Raw genomic sequence first — 15,231 nt, 5'->3', positions numbered from 1 at the left:
TTGTAACTGGCTGACTGACCGAACCCAAAGGGTGCTCATCAATGGCTCCTCTTAATCCTGAAGAGAAGTGACTAGTGGGGTGCCACAGGGTTCTGTCTTGGGCCCAGGCTTATTCAACATCTTTATAAACGACTTGGATGATGGGCTTGAGAGCATCCTGATCAAGTTTGCAGATGACACCAAATTGGGAGGGTTGGCTAATACCCCAGAGAACAGGATCACACTTCAAAATGACCTTAACAGATTAGAGAACTGGGCCAAAGCAAACAAGATGAATTTTAACAGGGAGAAATGTAAAGTACTACACTCGGGCAAATAATATGAAAGGCACAAATACAGGATGGGTGACACTGCGGCGGTGGCAGTATCGGTGGCTGCTGGGCGCCAACAAATTTAATAGCGTCGCGTGAGGAGCTGTCTGGTGGCACAGTAGCGCCCCTGGTGGCCAGGCGCCCTGGCGGGAGGCAGGCCCCTCCAGAAGGGAGGGAAGTCCTTCTCATCAGGGTCTGGCGCAGCAGCGCAAGCATCAGCTGTCTGGCAGCGCAGCGGCGCCCCTGGTGGCCAGGCGCCCTGGCGCATTGCGCCACCCAGCCCAGGCCTAGCGACAGCCCTGGTAGGAAGCAGCAAAGGTACAAGGTAGGAAGGGAGGGAGGGAGGGAGGGGTGGGCAGGCAAGCAGTGGTGGGGGAAGAGGATGATGGGGGCATGGATGTGTACCAGCACCTATTTTTCAGGGGGGGGGGCGACCACTGGCTGCACCTTCCATTTCTTCTGAAAAATAAGTCCCCCTGGTCTGGAAAAAAAAATGTGGGAAGAAGCACAGGGAGAATTCAGGATGACTATGCTTGAATGATGGTATTGTGTGGATGCCTTACCAGAAATGAGTGAACAAAGCATTACAAATCCACACAGGTCTATTACTATCTGTATGACTATCTGTATTTTATTTATGTTTTGCAACTACCGGTGAATGATCTGGAAATGTTATTATATTTTATTATGTAAACTTTTCTAATGTGAGTCATTTTGAGCATGGTTTAGCACAGGAAAGTGGCATACAAATAAACTGATGATGATGATGATGCCTGCAACTATGCCACAAGTAACTCATTCTCATTGCAACCGAGTAGTGATCTCCCGCCAGAAACATACCTCACGTCGGGACTGTAGATGGCCAGCCTCAAAAGGTAGAGGGCAGCACTACCCAATCCGAGTCCAATGAAGCCAATGAGGGGGATGAGCTGGAGAGAGAAAGGTGAAAAATACGTAGATAAAATGAATATTTATCAGGAGGACTGGGGAGTTAAAGGGAGCCCTGACACATCAGGAGAGTTGCAGGGGAAATATGGCACAGCAATCGCATAGCCAAGCTCTAGTACACAGTGTAGCTGTCAGTTTGAGTGGCTGAATTAAAAGAGGGGGAGAAAAATAGACATATCGAGGGGAGGAATTGGATCTGGGGATGAGAAATTGCCTGCCACTCCCCATACCTCCCGGGATGGGGGAGAGCAAGGCCTCTTAACACTGGATACTGGAGCATATTGGTGGTTGAGTGGGAAAGTCTAGGGGCAGTAGAAGGAAGCACATATTTTCTCCCTCTGCTTGCTGAGCCCTTAGGGAGATGGTTATGAGGGGCATTTTGTCAACAGCAATGTAACTGATGGAGCTGTGGTTGCTATTTGTGGGAGATGAGAAGATGAGCACCTCTGTCTGGTAAATGAAAGCCATTATTTATTGTGATACACTTAGTACCTTCACTTTTGCACTTCTCCATCCAACTCAGATATATTTTTATCAATCCACTTACCCATTCTTGACCTCTCTTGTTCAAACTGAGTTTTCTTCCTCACACCCCAATCCAATCTATCTTCCTTCCTTCCTTCCTTCCTTCCTTCCTTCCTTCCTTCCTTCCTTCCTTCCTTCCTTCCTTCCTTCCTTCCTTCCTCAATGTCATTTTCTACTTAACTACCTCATAGTCAATCTGCTGTTCTCAAAATTAGTGGAGAGCAGTAAAAAGATGGATTAATGCTTATTTTTGGTACAGGAATTCCAATAAGAATATCTCCTTCCATACAGTCCTGCCATCCATTGAGGACAAAGAATTTTAGCATATTCTCCCACTATCTTAAGTGTCGTTGTTGTGTGGGAAAGGGCTTTGCCCTTTGTGGCACCCAAGACATGGAGCATGTTGTCTGGTGAGATCCAACTGGCTTCCTCTTTACAGGAACCAGATTGTGGAATGAGGTTTAATTAACACAGAATATAGGGATATGGCCTTCTGCAGAGGAATAATCATTCTAACAATTTCAGCTTTCTTTCAACTTTTTTAATATACAAAAAGTTCCTAGTCCATTTGATTACAACAATCAGTCTGAAAGTATGAGGGCGATGTATGATTAAATCTTAAATGCTGATATAGAGGACATGGTAGAGAAAGTTTTCTACTGGTCAGGAGGCATGGCTGCATCCTTGCTTTCGCCCATGTATTTTGTAAATCAATATTTTCTCTTTGGTTGCCTTGAATATCTAGTCAGGGTCACAGCTGGGCCACCAACTGAAGCTGAAGGAAGGCACTTCATGACACCTAAGCTACTCGTGCCTTGAGTGACCCTAGTGGATCCAGAAGTACCCCCAAACTGAACACCAGCCCCTTTAGAGGGAATGCAACCCTACCTAAAACAGGTTGACCCCACCAATACAGTCAAAAGAACCAGATGGAGCTTCAGTTTAACCAGCATTATTCATCCAGTCCATCACTGAGTCTAGACCACCCACTGCCACAGATGCAGATGCAAAGGATAAATAGAGAGGTGTTTCATCTGCATATTGATGACAATGCCATTCAAATTCTTGGATGATGCTACTCAGTGGTTTCATGTAGATGTTAAACAGCATGAGGTATAAGGCTGACCTTTGTGGCACCCCACATTGGAGGGTCCATAGGGTGGAAATGTCCATCCCAAATACTGACAGCTGAAGTATTCTCAAGTTCTCAACTAATCAAGCTGGGCATTATTGGTTGCTGCTGGTGGTCTGGAATGGGGCATAAGATGACTGCAGCTTTTCAGAGTGTTGAAAGTGCTATGATAGACTAGAGTATGGTTGCTGTTCATGTTGTGTACCCCATCCCAACTTTTGCCTCTGGTAAACAGGTTTTGCAGATTTGGGTAGTGTCACAAAAGCCTGCAAAACTGGTTTGATCAGGGACTACTGTGGAACATACAGCAAGGGGGAACAATCCCTCTGTCAATCCTATTTCCGCTATCTGGTGCACTATTGCTTGCTTTCCAGCCAAACTTGATGTCCAGTGCCGAATACTCTGCCTGCCAATAGTTTGATTCTGAGGCTGTTTTCTACAGCCACACTTCTCTCCAAATCCCTGCAACACACGTACACACCCACATACACAAAATGTTTACGTTTGCTTGCCTCTTGGGCTCCAACTACCATCCCTATTTAACGAAGCTGCCCTGAACGCCAACAGCTTTTGTATCCAATTCCAAGGTAATTTCCTTCCTAGCCTGCTATATGAATCCCCAGGAGGCTGAAGGTGCAAAGCCTCAATCCAAACAGATACAGCAGCCGCTTGACCTTTCCCAAATTGCACTGGCCCCTCATGCCCAGCTAGATGTTTGGAGCATAATGAACCTCTGTGTCTACCCCCCTGCCCTCTAGGAAACAAATAGCCAGGAGTTTATAATCCTAACTATTGCCATAGAAGCGAATCAAAACATTGCCTACCCCAGAACACAGAGTGGAATCTGGGAAGTAGAGGGGCAAGGCATTCACATAAATATGAATTTTCTGATTGATTACAGGCTGTGATCTTTGACAGGGCTAGGAATCCAGGTACTGAAAACTCTATCTGTTGGGATATATATCCCAAAGATATTTTGTTCTAAGATCCCCCCAAAGAATGTCACTTCACATAATTTTCTCCGAGGGTTGATGTAACACAAGGGGTGAGAAAGGGTTGGGAATGATTCATAGGTTTTATTCCCATAGTGGAATATTTTATTCCAGTCCAGAAAGGGCCATGGCTCAGCAGTAGAGTACCTGCTTTGCATGCAGAAGGTCCCAGGTTCAATCCCCAGCATCTCCAGGTAGGACTTGGAAAGATCCATTCCTGAAGGCCTGAGCAGCCACTGCTAGTCAGGGCAGACAATCATGAGCTTGATGAACCAATGGTCTGACTTGGTATAAGGCAGCTTCCTGGGTTCCTATCCATTCTTAATCTCCCATTGGGAGACTTGTTGGCATCCTTCTGGAATTTAGAATAATTTGGCCACCATTGAACCCACAACTTTGCTTGTGACCAGGCAGTGTCCCATTCATTTCCCCATTTTCCCTGCTCAGCCTGAGGCACTGCTACCCTCCCCACCTCACACCCTTTGGCGCTTCCAACTTTCAGCAGATGCCAGGTGTGATTCAGGAGGTTAGAGTTGTTGAGAAATAATGATTTCCCTTTTTTCACATTGTGTGCCGGCCCCATGCCAGGTGGACCTGGCAGTGGCTTCTAGCTGAAACACACCGGATAATAAAGAATGACGCCACAGTCCCAGGGACTGCTGGCACCTCTGCAGAGAGTCAGGGATTACAGACGTATTTCACCATCTGCTGCTGGCATCTTCTGGGTTATTAATTCTGGGGAAACATCTGAGGATGGGCAACTCACTGGGGATAAACACATGAATTTGGCTGCCACTGGGAAGAAAGCTGCTGTGATACTATGGCAGTGGGCATGTGAACCATGCAGAGGACAGAAGAACGTTGCGCTGCTGGTACGTTTTCCAAACTGCTTTCCTGTTCTCCAGGATTTCAGAGGATGCAAGTTGTTCCACCTCAACCCACTCCATTCAAAAGCTTTTTGAAGTGTGAGTTCCAGAAAGTATCTCAGAAAATGTTGTTTAAACAAAGCGTGAGGGCTGCTTAATATTTAAATTCAGCCATGAAAGCTCTCAGATTGTCCTCTTCTGTGTTTTCTAAAGACTTAGCAAAGGCTGCTGGTTTTTAAGGGATACAACAAGATAGGAAGCTGGTGGTAGTAGCAGCCACAGTGAGACTGCTCCCTATATTAGTTCAGAGAAAAGGTGGGGAAGAGCAACATGATAGACTTGTATAGCATTCTGCATGGCATGGAGAAAGCAGACAGGGAAAGGTTTTTCTGCCTTTCTCAGGACATCAGAACTCGGGGGCATCCAGTGAAGTGGAATGTTGGGATATTCAGGGCAGGTAAAATGAAAGGAAGTCCTTCCCACAACCACATAGTTAAATTAGTGAATTTGCTCTCACATGCACCAACTTAGATGACTTAGAAAGAGGATTAAACAAACTCATGGAGGAGAAGGCTACCCACGGCTACTAGCCAGTCAGAGGCAGCGTACGTCTGAATCCCAGAGGGGAGAGGACTGTTGTGTTCAGGTCCTGTTTGCAGATTTCCCATAGGGATCTGGTTGGCCACTGTGAAAACAGGATGCTGGGCTAGATGGGCCACTGGCCAGATCCAGCAACAATCTACAAATGTTATTATGTGATGCACTAGTCAAATTTTAAAAATAAACTTAAATAGGTAGATAAATAAATGTCAAGGTCGTGGATAAGCAGTGCCGCTTTACTTGCAATGTGAGGTAGGTCTAGGCTTGCCATATGTCACGAAAATTCCTGACAAGTCCTGGTTTCCCGGTGTAAAAATGGCATCCGGGGTGGGGGTGGGGATGGTGTCAGGTGCAAAATGTCAGAGAAAACCCAGATGTATGGCAACGCGATGGAAAAACACTGTATTTGGGGGGAGGTTACCCCCCAAAAGCTCAACAACTTTGCGGGTGTTAGGAATGTTACCTTTTTAAATATGCAACCCTAGGTAGGTCTCCTTAAGGAGCTAGAGGAAATACCCAGGGAAGAACTTGCTTTCTGTGACAGGCCCTTGTTGCACACTGAAGCCACAGGGGCAGGAAGAAGCGAGAGAGCTGGTTCCTAGATGGTCATGCTTCGATGCTATGGCTGTCTCAGGCAAGCCCTGCCCACCTCCCAGAGCCTGCCGCTGGCCCTGGCTGGCTCGTGAGAGGCACATCCCAGTGGAGGTGGCCTGGAGTGCAACCCTACTGTGGACAGGCTGGGGTAGGCTGACCAATGGATAGATCCTTGCCCTATGCTGCACTGAACTGGTGTGCTGTCACCAGTAAAGTTGTGGCCATGTTTACCCCACTCTCCTGTCTCTGGCTCGTCATTGCTCCCAGACTCCTGCATTCTTGTGACTGGCGTCCTTGTGCAGGTTTCTTCCTAACTCCTCTTTTTGCATGTGTTCAGGTGTGTGTGTGTGTCTGTGTGTGTGTGTCCCCTCCACCAACTTGATGGAATTACCTAATGCAAATTACCAAAAAGAAAATGAAAGGGAATGAAGAAAGGAAAGGTAGAGAGGTGGGTGGGAAGTGCAAGTACAATTTACTATGGCACTAAGACTTGTGTTTTAGTGACAGAGCATCTATTGTGTGCGCAAGAGACCTCAGGTTCCATCCCTGGCATCTCCAGTTAGGGTTGGAAAAGACTCCTTCTCTGAAGCCCTGGAGAGCCATTGCCAGGCATTGCATACCTGCCAAGTGTCCCATTTTTACACATGAGATCATGGTGGCCATTTTGGGTGCTGTAATCTTGCTTGCTCTCGCGCTGCACTCTTGCCCCCCCAAAAAAAACATTGGGGAGCACTGTGACCTTGTGCAGTGGTCAAAAATGTGTGTTTTGGGGCACCGCACAAGATCACGCCCCCCCAAAAGCAATTTGAAGGGGCAAGAACACCGCACGCTACTCACCTGGGAGTGTGTCCTGGGACTCAACTATACAGCTGCAAATTAAACATTTTAAGTGTGTTGTAAAGTGCAATATAGGGACACGGGTGGCACTGTGATCCAAACCACCGAGCCTAGGTCGGCGGTTTGAATCCCCGTGACGGGGTGAGCTCCCGTTGCTCGGCCCCTGCTCCTGCCAACCTAGCAGTTCAAAAGCATGCAGTGCAAGTAGATAAATAGGTACCACTCCGGCGGGAACGTAAACGGCCTTTCCATGTGCTGCTCTGGTTCGATAGAAGTGGCTTAGTCATGCTGGCCACATGACCCGGAAAAACTGTCAGCCAGTAAAGCTAGATGAGAGCTGCAACCCCACAGTCATCTGTGACTGGACGTAACTGTCAGGGGTCCTTACCTTTGTAAGTGCAAGATATGACACTAGATGGTGGCAATGAGCTATGACAAATTCAATATATTTCTCAAAACGTTTTTTAAAAAAGCATTTTCACAGCGTTTTTTATATGCGTGTAGATTCCACCCCAGTTTCAATCAGAAAAAGGTGTCATTGGTATGTCATTGCAGACAGTGCTGAGCAAGGTGGACCTATGGTTTGTCTTGTCATAAGGCAACTTGCTGTGTTCTTATTTTGCTGAGAACTCTAGAGACATGGTGGTGCCCTCCATTTATTGCTGGACTTCAACTCCCAACAGCCCCCACATGAAGCCTGCCCCCTAACATATATCCTGGCTATGCCCATGCTCCTGGTCCAGATTTTTCTTCTCTGTTTCTGTACCACCAGCAGAGTTCTGGGGTTGTAAGCCTTTTCCTTCCTTCCTTCCTTCCCAGTTGGCAGCAGATGTGGAGTTGGCATTAATCATAGGCTGAGGCAGTTGGGCGCCCTGGGAAGCGCAACCACACAGCAGCAGGAGAAGCTGTTGCAAGGCGAAAATGCTGACCCACATGGATGGTGCAAAGAACAGCTGATGGTGGATAATGGATGGTATGTCAGGGCTGCACCAATCCCCCTACTTCTTTCAACCTATCAGAGGCAGGCAGGGCATGGCACTCACAGTTAACCCTTTGCACCCTCTCCAACTGCTGCTATTTCCCAGGGACAGTCCCTGTTTTCTATCATCTGTCTCTGGTAAATCACTGTCTCATTTTCTCTCCTTTTCACCTCTGTGGGAAGAATTTGGGAATGCCCCTTTTAAAACGTTGATAGTGGGTGCACATGTGCAGTAGAGTTTGCTCGCTTCCCCACTCCTCCATAATTGCTTAGCCAAATAGGAAATCTTGGTGAATATCTGAGTTGCAACAAGGTGACTTCAGGCTGTGTGTGTGTGTGTGTGTGTGTGTGTGTGTGTGTGTGTGTGTGTAAAAACTGAGGGGCCAATTTCAGAAGCAAAATTCTTCCAAAGGCTCCTCTGGATGACCTGTTTATTCAGCAGCCATCCTGATTTGCTGGCACGAAGCTTTTAAAAACATACGCAGAGAGGTTAGACTATGGGTTAGCACCCAGTGCTTGTTCCACACAGAGCAGACCATTGAAGACCAACTTAAGGTTTTTTTTTTTCATTTTCAATGGGTCTTCTCTGAGTAGGATATGACCATATGTTCAGTCTGTATCTAGCATTTGTTCTGATTCCCTTGCAGGGTGTTCATTAGGGTTATAACCAGTGGCAGAGGAAGCCGCTCAGGCGCCTGGAGTAGCGCACCCAGGGGCTTGGTGAGCTACCCATAGAGGCAGGGCGCACAGCGGGGCCTCTGGAGTCTGCCTGCCTCCTCCCACTCGGCCGCCCTACAGTTGGGGGGGGCAGTGGGTGGACCATTTGAGGCAGTGGAGAGCCTGCGAGCGCTCAAGCCACCACGTCACTAGGAGAGACCCGTGGCTCGGATGCGCTACAGGCCCCGCAATGAGTGCATTTTGTCACACCCCTCAGTGGTGGCACTTGGGGCAGTCTGCACCCACTGCAACATTTCCTCTGTCCCTAGTTATAACTTTTTGTCTTAAAAAAAGATTTCCTGTATCATAAAGGAATGATCCTTTGCTTAAAAACACTGAAAAAGGGACGAATTCTTCTCAGTTGTGAAAAAAGTCACCCTGAAATGAATAGTTGGAATCAGCATATATCTAATGTTACTACTCAATGAAAATGACTTCAAGAACTTGTCAGAAATATTGAAACCATACCCAAAAAAAGCATTATGGGTATTGGAGAATCACTGGAAGCAGGAGCCGTCCGTACTCCAGATACCAAGAAGTAATCAGTGCGCAGAACACGCAATCAAAGTGATGTGGGAACTTTATGGTGCTTGCAGCAGAAACAGAGACAAACTGCAACTTCGACTTATTCTAAGCAATAAGAAGTGATGTACAATGTACAAAACATTGTACAAGTATTAGAAAATTTGCAAGCTCTATTTTTCCTGTATTTTAATACATAATTATCATTATTATGTATAATTGCATAATACATTATACAGTTATATATACAAAAATCAATTTTGGGGTGACCTTTTTTCCAAAAGATTTGGAAATTACAGTTCATTCCTTTGTTTTTGAGGTTGTAAAAAAAAGTCATAAGTGTTCATATACATCTTCCTATTAATCATTCATTCATCTCACTCTTTTTGATGCATTTTGCTGTCATTTCCCTAACTGAAAAAGTCCATTATTATTATTATTATTATTATTATTATTATTATTATTATTATTGGATTTGTTGCACCAGGGTGAAAGAGGCCCTTAACCTGCTTCAATTGCACAAGCCTAAATTTCCCAGTATGGACCTGAAGCTCTCCTGCAAAATAGTGACAGTTTGGAGGCGCCCCAAATATTGGTGGTTTGGGTGGGTGGGTGTTATAGTGACAGCATTTATTTTTTTCTTCTATCTCCCCCATCTTTTATTTTCTTTTTGCACTTCTCAGTAGATGTTAACTGCCACTTGCCGTTAGCACTGTTTTGGGACATCCATCTTGTGGGAACTGGGGGGATTCTGAGAGAGAAACGGACCCTACAGGATGCTGCTTGCTGAGAGGGGTTGTGGTCTAGAGCTGTGAGGTGGGGTTGTTCCGAGAGTTAGACTGTCTCTAGGAGGTTGGTTAGATTGTCCATTTGCCAATGCTTGAATAAAATTCCTCAGATGAGACTAAGGGCAGATCCATAGCAAGTGAAAAACAGTACCCTTTAAGAGAAATCTGGTTTTAAGTGTTTATGCCTCCTTCCCTGTATGGAATGGAAAAGCTGTGCTCCTTTATTCTCCCCTCGTGTGTGTGTGTGTGTGTGTGTGTGTGTGTGTGTGTGTGTGTGTGTAGCCAGCTCAGGCAATTCCATCTCCCCCCTCCCCCATTTTTAGCCTGTGAGAGGGGAAATTGTATTTATATCAAGGCCTCATGGGCATATATAATTTATCAGGGTTTATTCATATTTGTAAACAAAATCTCTGTCATGAATTTTTGATGGAAAGTGAGACAATGGCTTTGGGAGACAGGATAAAGGGGGTGGCTTGGGGTGGGTTGTAGGTTTTCCATTCTGTCACTGAAATTTCTGAAGTGGGGGGAATAGTTAGATCACAACATATGAGGGGAAAGATGGGGGGGGGACAACCACCTTAAGCTGGCTTTCGAATTTGGAAGGGGGGGGGTGAATTGGAACCTGCTGTGTGTTGATTTATTCCTAGAGTGTTGAAAAACCCCTTAGAGACATCCGATATAACAAGGTAAATAACAACACATCAAATCTCCCCTCTTGCCAATTGCGTGCCAGCCGTCCACGGACATCTAGGGTTAGGGGGACAACAAACTACCAAGAATTAAATATGCATAAGCTTGCCTCTATGGGTGGAGGGAGAGAAAAGCTCAAAAGTCTGGGCTAGCAAGTTAATAAATAAATATTTCTGGGAGAAAGAGAAAGAAAGATGCCTTTGAATCCCATGAAACTATCCATCTGCCCTATACAGTCAAAGCACTATGGTGTCACTTTAAACAGTCATGCCCCCACCCTCAAAAGAATCAGGGGGTTGTTATATGGTGGGTAGGGCTGCCATATGTCTGGATTTACCTGGGGGTGGATTTGTTCTGGGTCTTAGGTGAGTCAGTTGAAAAAAAATGAGGTTTTCAAGCTCAACAACTTTTGGGGGTCCTGGATTTTACTTTTTGAAATATGGCAACCCTAACGGTGTGTGTGTGTGTGTGTGTGTGTGTGTGTGTGTGTGTGTGTGTGTGACATAAAGTCCAGTCTAAAATAGGGATAGGGAATCTATGGGCCCTTCTGATAGGGTCGGCCTAACCATGAGGCAAGGTGATCCAGGCGGGGCAGCAGACGGCGGCATAGCTAGCCGCTCAGGTGCCTAGGGTGGCGCGTGTGCCCTGCAGCTGGGGGCGGAGCGAGCTGCCCATGGGAGTGGGGTGAGCCAAGGCAGGGCGCGCCTTGTGGAGCCTCTCCGCAGCCTCCCCCTCAATTGTAGGGCGGCTGAGGCAGTGGGCAGACGCATGCCCCGCGCTGCTTGAAAAAGCAGCGCTGAGCTTGCAGGCAGTCTGCCCGCTGCCTCCCCCTGAGGAGAGATGCGTGGCTCAGGCACGCTGCAGGCCCCGCAGTGTGGCGTCCAGTGCCCCCTGCCTGACCTAGCTATGCCTCTGGATTAGGCAGGTTCATGGAGGAGAGGGCTGTCGAAGGCTAGTACTAGCCATAAAGGCTGTGCTCTGCCTGCAAAGTTTGAGGCAGCCAATGCTTCTGGTTTCTGGAAATCACTCGAGGGGAGATTGCTCATGCAGTGGGGCAGGAAGGGGCGTGTGGTGGGTACAGGAGTTATTTATTTAAAACATATATTTTTGTCACCCCCCTCAGTGATGACACCCAAAGCAGCCTGCACCCACCGCACCCCCTCCCTACGCCACTGGCAGCAGATCCTGATGTAGATCTTCACTCAACCCTTATTCCCAGGCAGGGAGGTGAGGGCGCCATTTTGTGGTCCTCCTCAGGCACCAGAATGTCCTGCACCAGCCCTGCCTCCAGATAATTTGAGGCTACGGTTCTCATCATCCCTGACCACTGGCTATTCTGGCTGGGGCTGTTGGGAATTCAGCCGCACATCGGGGGCCATAGGCTTCCCCACTTTGAGTCTACAGCAGAGGCACCAGCTTTTCAGGATGATTGAACAACAACAACAAACAAACAAACAAAACTGAACAAAAAAAGGCCCCCTCAAAAAAACACATGGTGGGTCTGAAAGTGCTTCAGCCCCTCAGAGCTAGCGCCTATGGTCAACAATGATCTAACTGCATCACTGAGGGTAGGGGCTTGATAGGAATCCGGCTAGCAGAGGCAACAGGTATATTTTCTCCTGAGTGGGCTTAGAAGGAAGCAGTTAGGGATGTTCCTCTTGAATGCAAAGAGTTAGGGTTGGCATTCTGAGGCTTGAGTGTCTTTCTTTATAGGGTTAGAGGTTATAGGCGAAGGCTCAAACTGGCTGGGGGTAGAGGGACACGGGAAGCTGCCATCTACCAAGTCAGACCCTTGCGTACATCTAGTACATCACTGTTAACACTGAGGGCTCAGCCTCATCCACAGTTACCTTTGCATTTCTAGTTATAGCTCAAGGCTTTCTAGGTCCAGGTCCAAGGGTTCGTAGGTTGGTTGGTTTTTGCTCTGATGTTTTCCCCATGAAAACCTGCTCTTTACCATTGGGGAAACCCCGAATTGCCTCTGACTCAGTGGTAAAGAGCGGGTTTTCTAGGGGAAAGCTGTGGGGCAAAAAGAAAAAGAAAAGTGCTCCGACACTGGTGGAAAAGTGCAGATCTTTGCCTCGGAAGCCCAGGGCAAAAGGCAAGTGTGGATGAGCACTGAAGAGCAGGGATTCTGCAGGGTTTCGCAAGGTATCTTCCCTGCCCTCCCTGGAGATGTTGGGGATTGAACCTGAGACCTGCGCGCAATCAGTGCTCTCCTGCTGAGTTGCTGGCATTCCCCATAGGAAGGTAGGAGTGAGCGCATGACAGAGAAGGGGGGCGGAATGGGAGTGTGGGAGAAAGAAACCTGGAACACCTCACTCCTTGGGATAGGGGAAATGGAGGTGGCTGGTTCTCACGTTTCGTTTTCATTTAAAAAGAAACAAAAGCAGGTTCCTGTGCCTCCCTGGTGTGAGGAAGGCAAATAAGCAAGCAAGCAAGCAAGCAAGCAAGCAAGCAAGCGGGCTGGTGCAGTTCATCTCTCCCCCAGCCGTAGAGACAAAGTGATAAGAGGAAAGTTGCATCTCTTTATCAGGGGGAAGCTGCACCTGGCGACTTTCTGCCTGCAGCGGCGGCGATGCTCAGCAGCACTTTCTGTGCCGGGGGCGGCGAGAGAAGGAAATAAAGGTTGAGGGTTGTAGGTACTGAGGGTTTAGGGCAAGTAGGCGGGGGGGGAGTGGGGTTCAGGGTCACTAATCTTAGGCTAAGGGGTCAAGCGGGAAAGAGGTGACTCACTCCTGGATGTCTCTTGAGCTGCCGGGAGAATCTGACCCTCAAAGGGGCGCCCATTGCTCCGGGGCTGGGCTGGGGAGTTGCGCTGGCTTCCTTGCCTCCCATCTCCTCGGCTCCGGCGGCTGCCACAGCCAGCCCAGCGGCCGCTCGGCCAGCCCAGCGCGTCCCAGCAGCGTCTGCCCCCGCCTCCGGGACCCGCGGGGAGGGCGGCTGGGAGGGAGGAAGGGAGGTGCCGGGACCATTGGAGGGAAGTTGGGGGACCTCAGGCAAAATCAGAGCGGGGGGGGGGAAGAGAAAAGGTTGTTTTATTCAGCTGGTGGAGGTGGGGGGTGTACTTGTGAGGCCAGAGTGTCTGCTTAGTCGGTAGGACATGAGACTCTTAATGTCAGGGTCATGGGTTCAAGTCCCATGTTGGGCAAAATGATTCCTGCATTGCAGGGGGTAGACAGTCCTATGATTCAATGGGGCTTGGGGCTCATAGCTGTCAAGTTCTCCCCCTTTTTAAGGGAAATTCCCTTATGCTGAATAGGCTTCCTCTCGAGAAAAGGGAAAACTTGACAGCTATGTTGGTGCTGATCAGTTCCCCGAATGAGAAACTCCTGTGCTTTGGAACTTGAGGGGAGGAAGTGGGGTCACCTGTTGCTTTTCTGCCAGCCATGAGTGGGCAGGGAGAAAGATGCTCTTCAAGGGAGGAGGGGGCAAGTCCAGGTCTGGGGCAGGTAGCTTAGAACAGGTATAGGCAAACTCGGCCCTCCAGCTGTTTTGGGATTACAACTCCCATCACCCCTAGCTAACAGGACCAGTGGTCAGGGATGATGGGAGTTGTAGTCCCAAAACAGCTGGAGGGTCGAGTTTGCCTATGGCTGGCTTAGAAGGTAGAGCATGAGACTCTCAATCTCAGGGTTGTGGGCCACAAAATTCCCTCATTACAGGGGGGTTGGACTAGATTACCCTTGTGGTGCCTTCCAGTTATGTGATACTTCTAGGGAAACTTGCTTAGACTAGTGAAACCTGGGTAGACTCTTTTGTGGATGGTTTTGCAAAGTAAGGAGACAAAAGTTTTTGCTTCTTGGTGTGAGCTGGTGGTGTTTCTCCCCTTCCATTCACCTTTTTCTCATTCTCGTTTTTTCTTTTCTTCCACCTACCTTCATTAAATTAGGGTGGGCAGGGGAAGTAATGTTAGACACAACCATATGGCAAACGGGCGTGGGGGGGGGGGGAGAGAGGCCGGGGAAAGTGTGTGCAGAGTAGGGACCCACAGTGAGAGAAGTTAAACAAAAAACCCTCACCCTTTTTTGCAATATGCTTGGAAGCCCCCAGCTTCCTTACCCCCCCCCCCCCCGCCAGTGTTCCACTTTGCTGGATGTTAGCACCAAGATTGCCAAATGGCCCGAGGTTTGGGCGAAAATAGCTTGCTATGTACCTATGCTAATCACTCCAGGAGCTGAGTACTCCTGAGATACTGGCCCAAGCAACCTTTGGGAACCTCAAATGGCCTTCCTCTGTCAATATTCTGTTTTCACCTCAGATCGTATAACTCTTTCGCTTTTACAAAAAATGGCCTTCCTCTGTCTCATTAGGCTCTGGGTTCTCCGAGTGCCCAAGGGTGCCTCCAGTAGCAAGCCTAGAAAGAGGCTGGAGGCTTGGAGCTCACATGAATCCCCCACAAGGTTCATCCTGGCCAAAAAGGCTTAACATGTGAATTGATCCTAAAGGGGCACAGAGCTGTTTCTGTGCATCTGGAAGGTGCTATCACTGTGTGTGTTGGGGACCACAGCCTGTCAAAATCTATCCAAGCTGCCTGCATGGTTCTCAAAATGTCATTGTCTTGCAATTAATTTGCTTGTTTGCTTCCCCCTCCTGAAGGGGGAAAAAAGACAAAGAAAGACAAAGCACTTTCCTAGGAGATGGACATACATCTCTCCACCATAGAGCCGAGCTACATGTTACACTGAGCACACTGCTTGCATGTAGCTCGGATCGCTGTCTTGTCTGTG

At 48.1% G+C, this 15,231-nt stretch overlaps 1 protein-coding gene across 1 annotated transcript in view; it reads right to left on the bottom strand.

Moving 5' to 3' along the window:
• Positions 1-14,385, bottom strand: part of NDUFA4L2 (NDUFA4 mitochondrial complex associated like 2) — a 43,964-nt gene extending 29,579 nt beyond the window's left edge. Inside the window, exons 1-3 of the mRNA XM_035102167.2 lie at positions 14,380-14,385; positions 13,238-13,444; positions 1,152-1,240 (exon numbers count right to left, since the gene is read on the bottom strand). Of these exons, the coding sequence (XP_034958058.2) occupies positions 1,152-1,240; positions 13,238-13,444; positions 14,380-14,385 (302 nt within the window). The remainder of the gene's footprint in view (positions 1-1,151; positions 1,241-13,237; positions 13,445-14,379) is intronic.
• Positions 14,386-15,231: the final 846 nt, after the last annotated feature.

This window comes from Zootoca vivipara, chromosome 2, assembly GCF_963506605.1.
Source record: "Zootoca vivipara chromosome 2, rZooViv1.1, whole genome shotgun sequence".
NCBI classification, from domain to species: domain Eukaryota; kingdom Metazoa; phylum Chordata; class Lepidosauria; order Squamata; family Lacertidae; genus Zootoca; species Zootoca vivipara.
Note: the sequence above shows the minus strand (reverse complement) of the source record. Positions and strands in the feature narration are given on the sequence as shown.